The following is a 10,733-nucleotide window of genomic DNA, read 5'->3' as shown; positions in this document are numbered from 1 at the left end:
AGGCTGGGTACTGAGAAAATCAGCGAATTCATAGGGATGATGAAGAAAACGCAGAGTCTGATCCTCATCTGGTATAAATTGGCACACTGCCATTAACTGCTGTGGAGCTACATCAATTTATACCATCTGAGGATCTGGCTGACGATTTACTTACACAGTAGTATTAAAGAGTATGCAAGATTAGAAATTATTATTAAATCATTATTAAAAATTGACCTAATAACCATTGTCGGGGAGCAGTAGTAAGTGGACACAGATAGTGCTCTCAGTATTCTGAAATTCTCATCACCTATTGAATACAATTTCCAATAGGAATAAAGAGTGCTCAGCACCTTAGCAGCTCACATGTAAGAAAAAAAGTGACTGATGAAAGGACCACAGGAATGGATGTTAGTCCTAATCTTGTTCACTCTATACAACAATGGCCTGTAGGAGGAAGATGTATAACTTGTCGGTGATACAAAACTCAGAGCTTTGGTCAAACTGCCAAAGAGGAGGAAGAATGGTATCTAGGAGACCTCGACAGGGTAGACATGGGAGGCAAAGCATCTCAAACTAATGAATATGGAGAAGATGTAAATTGGTGACTTGGGAAATGGCTCTGCTGTCATTGGTGACACTCAAGATACTGATTGAGGAAAAAAGGTGGTAGTGTGTGTGAACTTGAAAGAATCTATGGCAGCAGTTAGGAAACCAAAAGCAATAACTTTGAGACAATTGTATGCAAAATAGGTTCATGTTCTTAAATCCCTCTCCTTAGAATTAATTCCACCTTTTTTTGGCACTCCCTCCCTTATGCCCATCCACTCATTTCACAAAGAGCTATAAAAGGGTAACAACTTTTAGACCCAGATCTTTCAAGCTGCTCTACATAGGTGACACACGTAGGCCCATATGAAGATCCGTGGGTTGCTTGTGGACACAGGGGTCTAACCATACAGAGCAGCATGCAGGATTGGAGCTTTGGTCATTACCAGTTCTGGGCCTGATTTGAAATGGCATGCTACAGGGGAAGCCTTTATATACTACTATCAATCCCCTGACTCCTCCAGTCCTCTGCCCACACCAAATAGTGTTGTTTGAGCTTATTCTTTACTTGTTACAATTCTGTACTGTCTTTCGTGAATATCAACTGGTATTCATGGGATGGCTCTCTACAACTCTTGAAACCTGTGGTAAAGATAATGAAGTCCCAAAGTGTGGGGAGGAGAGGGATTCTTACAAATTACCCATATGAAGTTCTGAGACTTGTAGCCATATTTCAAAAGCCTTCCTCTGTAGCATGGGGCACAGGTCACTTGCTGGAGGATTCTCTGCTCCTTGAAGTCTTTAAACCACAATTTGAGGACTTCAATAGCTCAGACATAGGTGAGAGGTTTTTCGCAGGAGTGGGTGGGTGAGATTCTGTGGCCTGCGTTGTGCAGGAGGTCAGACTAGACGATCATAATGGTCCCTTCTGACCTTAGTATCTATGAATCTGTAAGTGTCTGGGTATAAAATTCATGAGCCAATGGAAACCCAAGCTCATAAGCTCAATAATGTTTTGCTCACAGAAAACCCACGTAGACAGCAAGCAGGCATTACCTTCTCTATCAGGAATGCATATATTCTGATTTATTAATTAATATAAGGAAAAAAGGGGGGAATGGAAATTGTACTCAGCAAATAAAATGTAAAATCACACATGTTCAGAATAATATACTTGTGGCTCTTGTGTGCTCCAGCAGTGGAAAAGGACGATCAGAGAGAAATACACACTGCGGACTGCCATATATACAGTAGGCTGGTCCCTTTCTTTCTTTCCTGAGACATACATTTTAAATAGTGTTGACACTTCCTTCATGGACCACATTCATTTGCATTAATAGGTAAATTTATGAGCAATTCATTGTACTTGGCCAAATATGGCGAGTCAGAATAAGTTTCCAAGGGCTCCAACATAAGCATTAAACTTCTGATTTTTTTCCAGAGGTGCTGAGCACCTGCAGTTCCCATTGTCTGCAGTTCCCATTGTCTGCAGTTCCCATTGTTTGTGGTTGCTCAGCACTTACAAAAATGAGGCCACAGTGAGAAATGTTATACATACTACAGTTTGCTGCACAGAATCTGTTTCTTCTGCTTCATTTTTCTAAATTAACTTGTAACTTATTCCACCTTCTTTTAGGTTGCTTTCCTACCACAGCCTTCCAAACAATGTTATTCTGTGAAATAATAATGAAGCAATAAGGCACACAAGAGGGTATGTGTCAATTCAACCTGTTTACATTTACAACTATTTTATTTTTTGGTTTGTAGGAAACATAGGCAGCATATATGATTGGCAAATTCCAACAAGTAAACTGCAGGAGATTTTTTTTTTTTTTAGTATTTTACATTTTTGACTCATCTTTCAAGAGTGAAGAATCAACGCTAGTACCTGGTGTACTGCTACAGTCAGGGCAGGATGCTTTTGTGAAAAGATCTTGCTCCTTGCTACCTGATTTCTCAAATAAGCCTAATACTCTTTTGCAGAAGGACTGATCAGGACTTTCACCTGAAAAAGCAAAAGCAGGGCATTCTGGCCTGCATGCTTCATACAGGTCACTAGTACTTGCAAACATTTCATCTGATGTAGTAGAGATATACTCCTTGATGTTGATTCCTCTGATCAATTCTTCAAAATATCGTCTCACTGAAATTTTATACTTTGATGGATCCTGGTACAATGACCTTCCTTCGATAAGTTTTTCCATCTTGTTCCTGAGTTTTTTATCCTCTTGAAGAAACTGTACTGAATTTGAATGTTGTTCCAAAAGAGTTTTCATTTGCTGATAAAGCTGCCTGGGGGCTTCACTTTCACTCTCTAGTAGGTGCAGTTTTTCTAATTTTGTTGAATAGTCCTTGTGTAATTTTGTCTTCAGTTCTGCAATTCTGCACCTTATCCCTTTCAGTAAACTGATCCCAACTGTGTCAATCATTACCTTGGTGTCTGTAGTGCTGGATAGGAGTTCACTGATCAGCTTTTCTGTTTCCTGTTTAAAAAAAGTTTATGCAAGGTTTCTTAGTAATGTCCACAAGTAGTATTCAAAATAGTTAAAAGTGTGAGAAGTTATTTTAACTTTCAAACATAATTTCGGATCTAGATATACATTTTAGGCCTTAAATTTTAAAGTGGTTTCAACTTTGCCTCTCATTTATGCTCAAAAGCAGTTATAGTTGTAAATAATTGCGATTACATTTTATAGCACTTTGCTTTCAGAGTTTTGCTAAGGTCAGGCAGGCCCTTAGGCCTTTTCAAGGGCAAATAGTTTCCTGATTGTATTGTGTACAACTCACAGTCTTTAAGGCCACAAGGGACCATCATGATCACCTTCTCTAACCTCCTGCACATTGCAGGCCGCAATACCTCACCCATCCACTCCTACAGAAGGCCCTAACCTGGCTGAATTACTGAAGTCTCAAATCTTGATTTAAAGACTGCAAGTTTCAGAGCATCTAGTTCAAACCCGCAAGTGATATTTGCCCCATGCTGCAGAGGAAGGCAAAAGAAAAAATCCCAGAGTCTCTGCCAATCAGACCTGGGGGAAAAATTCTTCCTGACCCTATATGGCAATCCATACACCCTGAACGTGTGGGCAAGACCTGCCAGTCAGACACCAGGGATAGAATTCTTTATAGTAACTCAGAGGCCTCCTCATCTAGAGTCCCACCTCTGGTCATCGGAGATATTTGCTAAAAGCAATCACCAATGGTTCATATGCCATCGTAGGTGACCTCATAAACTGCCCCCGCCCCCAAACTTATCAAGCTCAGTCTTGAAACAAGCTAGGTTTTTTGCCCCTAGTACTCCTTTTGGAAGCCAGTTCCAAAACTTTACTCCTCTGAGGGTTAGAAATCTTGGTTGAATTTCAAGCCTAAACTTGTTGATACCCAGTTTATATTCATTTGTTCTTATGCCAGCATTAGCCATTAACTTAAATAACTCATCTTCATCCCTAGTGCTTATCTCTGTGATGTATTTATAGAGAGTAATCATATCATATCTCCCCTCAGCCTTCAGTTTATTAGGCTAAACAAGTCAAGCTCTATACATTTCCTCTATAAGGCAGGTTCTCCATTCCTCTGATCATCCCAGTAGCCCTTCTCTGCACATATTACAGTTTGAATCCATCTTTCTTAAACATGGGAGACCAGAATTGCACACAGTATTCCGAATGAGGGCTCACCAGTGCCTTGTACAATGGTAATAATGCTTCCCTAGCTCTACTGGAATTATCTTGCCTAATGCATCCTAGGATTGCACAAGACTTTTTCACTGCTGCAGTGCACTGGTGGCTCATAGTCATCCTATGATCAATCAATACACCCAGTCTTTCTTTTCCTTTATCACTTCCAATTGGTAAGTTCCCAGCTTCTAGCAAAAACTCTTGTTGTTAGTCCTTAAGTGGATAACCGTGCACTTTGTACTATTTAATTTCATCCCATTTCTGTTACTCCAGCTTTCAAGGTCATCCAAATCTTCTTGTGTGACTCTCTATATCCCAGCCAAGTGGAGGTCAGGCATCCACAGAAGATTGAGAACCTGGGAAGGAATAGGGTTAGCAAGCTCACATGACCCCAAATAGCAAGGGACAAAGTAAAGTCACCAGGGAAGCCTTCCATACCATTAACTCTTGCAAAATTGTCATCAAATTTTGCCAAGCCACATACAATCTACATGCCTACCCTTCTGATGTTGACAATGAAAAATCTAAAGATATTTAGGCACTCTTTCAGAGGGTCAGTTGGCCCTTCAAGAAGGTTGGGGATCAGCTGCACTGGTGTCAGATTTAGTGTCAGATGAGTGAAGTCACATGACAAATGGTCAGGTGACTAAGGGTAGTCTTTCTAGGAAAATAAGAGCAGCCTGCAGTTGTAAGAGGGAGCCAACTGTGAGGGACTCTAGGGAAAATAGCCTTTGGAGTTTGTGATTTATAAAAGACCAGGAGGGCTCGAGAGTATAGGAAGTGGCCCTGGGAAGAAGCCAGGTGGGTTGAGGCTACTTGGGGGCAGACAGACTAATTGTTTAGAGCTCCCAGGGCCAGGAACCCAAAAGCTTGCCTCCAGTCAAGCAAGCAAGTATAAATATAAAAGGCTGGATTGCTGTCAGTTGAATGTAGTGTTATCTTTGTTAAGCCAAAGGAGGGGCTGGCCAGGCAAACAAGAAGAGTTCCAGACTACTGGATCCTGGAGCCAGTGATTATATGCATCCTGCAAATAACTAGGCTCAGAAAACGAAAGCACACTCTACTGCGTGCACCAGCGAGGGCTGTATATTCTCTTGGATCTGCAAATAAATCCTTTGCTTCAAGGTGTAACAAGATTGCCACAAGGATCAGGTAGGATTCCCATTCCCTCCCCCCCCCCACCCCCACCCAATGTACAGCATTATACATTTGCCTTATAGCTTTTTTGCCTTTCTCTAAGACATCAGACACTGGTCATTGCTGAAGTCAGGATATTGGGCTCGATACTAGTGGTGTACAAACTGCAGGGTTAACGATGGGCCGCACAAACTGAACCCTGCAGGGTCCATTCAGAGAATTTCCAACCTTTCCCTCAGAGTGTGCTCTACCAACTCTCCAGAGCCACTCACTCCTTCCAGACCTGGGATCTATCCAACCTTGGATGATTTTGGGTAGGGGCCTGGCTCCAATTTGCTCCTCCCAAGGGCCTTCAGGTGTACTGGGTGGCCTCTCCCAAACCTGCCGCACCAGGTAAAGACCATGGCTTCTGCTACCCCACTGAGGTTATTCCGGAGGACACGGTTGCATGTACCTGCTTTGCAAATAGCATCAGCCAAGGTGTGTGACTGTTCATGACTCTGAGTTCTATGATAATACTTAAAACTTCATCATCAAAGTGTTTGATAGGCATTGATTAATTAATCTTCCTCACACTCCTGTGAGGTAAGCTTTATTAACTCCATTTTTCCTATGGGGGAACTAAAGGCAAAGCAGTTATGTGATTTGGCAACATCACAAAAGGAGTCAAGAGTCAGGAATACAACTTAGTCTCACGCTCACACCACTAAACCACATCATTTTATATAACTTAATCCTTTCCTAAGGGCTATCTACCTACACTTGTATCAAACATCAGGTCATGCCATTCTGTTAATAAAACCGAAAGAAAGTGAGTCACTTGTACTATACCTTCCTAGATTGTACTGTGTCTTCAGATTTCTGAAGCAACAAGTCTATATCTTTAATAAAAGTAATTTTTCTTGCTGTGTAAGCTTCAGACATTTTTGCAACACTGTGATGCTCATGGTTTCCAAAGAGCTTGCAGATTGCACAAATTGGTTCATCATCAGTCAGACACATCTGAGAAAAGAACACAGTCATTTTCTAGTACAGCCATGTATGCTTACATGTTGTTAGCTATGTAGCACACTGACCCAGGACATTAGGCTCGGTCTGCTAAGTAAATACTGGTGCAACTGTCGAAAACAAATGTTCAGAATGAAGCTGAGATGGTTGTCTTCAAAAGGGAGAAATTCATGCTACAGCAACCTTCAGTTCCATTGGCATTCTCCTGTGGAACCTTATTAATCCAAACTCCTCCAAGCGACACACATTAGATTTTCTACCCCAAAAGAAATACTCTCTCCCTACTTCTTAAAAAGTTCTTAAGAACAGATCCTGTAAGGAGGTTAATTGTTACTCAAGCTATGTTGCACTTTACGTTCAACAGGCATTTTGCAAGTACTACATACATCACAGTAGTGCCCACCCATAATTAGGGATTGTAGTAAGTGTTGCACAAGCACATATGAAATCACAATCACTGCCCTGAAGACCTTATTGTCTTAGAAGACAAGTAATGTATAAAGTTTGGAGGGGGGAGACACAGATTTTATACACTTTAGATTTATAATTGTCAGGAAACAAAATTACGGAAGGAGGTGAAGTTGAACTGTTCTCATTGGTCCATCAAGTCTTTATTAATTGGTTGATTTCTTATATGCATCATGGCAAAAATAGGTCTTTCGGTTGGAAGAGAACAGTGATTTACAGATTTGTTCATGAAGGGTATTCTGTGCCTGGAGGAAGGCACAGAATTGTCTGTGCGAGAAGCGGCTGAACAGGTGGATATGAGTGGCTTCACTGGTGCAGTGACTTGGTAAGGGATAAAAGCAGACGAGCAGGGAGTGGCAAATTTATAAAGGGCTTGGAGTGTGAGGATAAGAAACTTGAACTAGATGCTGTGAAATAGGAAGCCAGTGGAAAGTTTCTAAGTGGTGGTGTGGCTCTCAAATTAAATGGGCAATGTACATCTTCTGAAGAGTTTTTCCTTGTTTTTTGGGTTCATTCAGTTACTAATTCTCAAACTACAGTAATTTTTAGTGGGTCTCCCAATTGTTGGAGTGAGTGAGGTTTTAGTGTCTCTTGAACTAAATAATTTAGTACTGTTTTGATGCCCTTTTCTCTAATGTTGTTGCAGGAGTGACAGTTGTTGCTTGTTGTTGGGCCATTGAGAAGGTGTGAGAGGTCCAGTGGCCTGACCACAGGAATGAGAGCTAGGAAATCCTGAGATATTGACTTCAGTGCGACTACTCATGTGCTTCTAGCTAGGCACATGTTTATGTAACATTCTGAGTTGTGGCCTCTGTGGGTAGCCCCACAGAAATCAATAGGACTGCTTGTGGAATAAAGCACTACTCAATGTGACTACAGGTAGCAAAACTCTGGCCCTAATTAGTAAATCACTTAATCTTTGTGCAGTGCTTTGAAAATGTAAAGCACTAATTAATAATGACCTCTTTTATATAATTATGTTTTGTTTTTGCAGGGTGAATTTCATTTCATGAATTTCATTAGGAGGCTGATAGTTCTTCCAACTGCAAACCACCAACTAGACTCCTCATCTAGATGGAAGTTATCCATTTGGGAAAGAAACAATTCAAATGGTAGGATTTGCCCTTTACTTGTGTTTTTATAGTCTAAAATTCAAATGATGTGGTTTATTCGTCACTGAACATGGTATAAAGGACTAGCTTGTTTAGAATATGACCATTCTGCTACAAGATCCAACCAATAGAATTTATTTTGATTAAGTGAATATTGAACATTTACAGGACAGATTTGGTGTGCAAATAACTAAATAAAGGAAAAATAAGAAATATGTAAATGTATACCAAATTCATATTTTCCCCATGTTCTTCACATATTTGGGACAGCTGGTTTTGCTCCTGGGCACGAATGTTTTCAAGTTCATCCTTAAATTTTTCCAATATACTTTCAACCAGAATATTTCTCGGTAATCCAATTATTCCTCTGCCCCTCAAATATATGACCTAAAAGTGAGGAAAAACTGTTACATACTATTTGAGAGATGCAGGAGACACTTTGCTTTTTTGATAGTTTCATAGCTGTGTAATGTAGAAACAGTGCATCAGCATTCTTCAGTTGTGGTTTATATTAATTTGATCTTGTACTGAAATACAGTACTGCAGCTAAATGATCTAGACAGCAATTTCCTCCTAATGTATACCTTATAAATCTAAGGCTCATGAACATCAGTGGTCCAAATTCTGCCTTTGAATAAGTGTGTGCAAAACCCACATTTGGAACCAAAAGGAACTGAATGTGCGCTCCCACATGCAGAATTAGCCCCTTGTACTTAAGCAGAGACCCTTGCATGGCTTCTGTTAATAGTTAAACAAAAACCCCTCATTCAGAGCTAAATCCTGAAGGCTTGACTGAGGTTCCAGTCCAGGAGCTCTTACTATTTAAATCAATGGGATCATTCATATGAATAAGAGCTGCAGGACAGACTCCTCCATTCTTACTTGGGCAAAACATCATTGAAGTCAATGGGAGTTTTGCTCCAGTAAGAGCTATGTAAAAACCTAGGACCAGATTTTGTCACCATTTTTCACACAGAGTAGCACCACTTGAGAAGTAAAGTATTGCTCCATGTGAATAATGGTAGCAGATTCTGACTCTAAAAGAGGGGCTTCAATTAACTTGCTAAAGTCTATAAAACCACAGGAGTATTATGCTAGCTACAGTCTAAATTAATGCAAGAGAAGGAATTAATTTACATATGATATAAGCACAAGTCCTGTAGATTTTGAAAAAACAATGTCAAGGAAACATGCTGTTTGACTAAAATCCATGGAAATGTTTAGTTTATGACTTACATTTTATAGCAAGTGTTCCAGCATATCCTTGTTCCATATCTTTCCTTTTAAAACATGTTTGCCAACAATTTAAGTAACATTTTCTGAAAGACTTTAAGAATTGTCCTGCCAGGTTCTTGTGATTGGATCAGGATAGAACATTACATGCTTGGACCTATAGTCTCCATGGGAAGTCACAACCATCTGCTCCATCTTATTAAATTAAATTAGGCATGGCCTAGGGCTTCTTGCAAGTTGGCAATGTGCCCCTTCAGTTGGGAACAGTTTGGGCAGACCCTTGTCTTGCAAATAAAGAGAAGAGCTCTGACTACAGAGAAGATTAAACGAGCGTCTCTACTTACTTTCCTGCACATAGGGCAGCAGAACTGTCCATTGACGTGACTGCAGTTCTGGCGGATGAGGATCTTTTCCAGGCATTGCTTGCAGAAGTTGTGAGCACAAGTTAGGACCAGCACTGGTGGAGTGAACAGCTCCAAGCACACTGGGCAGGAAAGCGCCTCTCCCAAAGCCTCCATGGTACTGCTGCACCTCATGAGTAAAGCCTTCTAAGAGACCAGGTGCTGCTACCCTTTTCTTCCAGTAGCTGGTCGCCATCCAGGTTCTAGAACAACTCGGAAACCTCTGTGACAGCAGCTCCATGACGACAAGCACCAACAATCTGTGCAGCCTTTGAAGGATCATGCTCCTCCAGGTTTCTGTAACAGATGAGGGGGCAGACAACCAGTCCCAGATGTCTCCTTTGGGACAGTGATGTTTAGCTGAGACTCTCAGATTTTTGATTATCCCAAGCACACATATTGTCACGAAAGCACCCCTCATGTTCTCATTTCTCTTGGAATGCTCGAGTCTGTCTTGATTTAAGTCTATAGGTGGTGAAACAGGGTAGGGGTGGACAGCACACAATACTCCAAATTTAATAGATTTGCATCCAGATGCTTCTATTAAAACAAGTTCCTTTTGATTTTTAATTCAGATTTCTCTCCCCTTTCCTTTCTTTGATCCATCTCTGTTAAATTTTCCTTTAGCTCACATTAGAAGCTGCTTGGTCAGTCTCTTTCTTTTCACCTAGCTTTGTAATTTGTAATTGTGAACTTATTTAAAATGCATTCTTTTAGAAAATTGAGTAACTTATAATACTGAAAGCTAGCAACCTCTTTTTAAGGAACATTCAGATTACAATAGTTTCTGTTTTGTGGTCATATACTGGCAGATCTTGGACTTTAATTGAAGCCTTTATGGGCATAATCGTGTAGGATATAAACTGGTCTTTGGGAAGTTTAGACTTGAAATTAGATGAAGGTTTCTAACCATCAGAGGAGTGAAGTTTTGGAATAGCCTTCCAAAGGAAGCGGTGGGGGCAAAAGACCTATCTGGCTTTAAGATTAAACTCGATTAGTTTATGGAGGAGATGGTATGACGGGATAACTTGATTTTGGTAATTAATTGATCTTTAAATATTCATGGTAAATAGGCCCAATGGCCTGTGATGGGATGTTAGATGGGGTGGGATCTGAGTTACTATAGAAAATTCTTTTCTGGGTATCTGGCTGGTGAATCTTGCCCATAT

General features: G+C 40.5%; 1 protein-coding gene across 1 annotated transcript; it reads right to left on the bottom strand.

The window, feature by feature from the left end:
- Window positions 1-2,369: 2,369 nt before the first annotated feature.
- Window positions 2,370-9,681, bottom strand: LOC311524223 (tripartite motif-containing protein 54-like; the record flags this gene model as incomplete). The annotated part of the gene is made up of 4 exons (XM_084635101.1): window positions 2,370-3,011; window positions 6,174-6,344; window positions 8,159-8,317; window positions 9,508-9,681. The coding sequence occupies 4 exons, from the start codon at window positions 9,679-9,681 to the stop codon at window positions 2,370-2,372; spliced, it is 1,146 nt and encodes a 381-aa protein (XP_084491227.1).
- Between the last annotated feature and the right edge of the window lie 1,052 nt (window positions 9,682-10,733).

Source organism: Lepidochelys olivacea (genome assembly GCF_965140295.1).
Source record: "Lepidochelys olivacea isolate rLepOli2 genome assembly, chromosome: 7".
Lineage (NCBI taxonomy): Eukaryota > Metazoa > Chordata > Testudines > Cheloniidae > Lepidochelys > Lepidochelys olivacea.
Note: the sequence above shows the minus strand (reverse complement) of the source record. Positions and strands in the feature narration are given on the sequence as shown.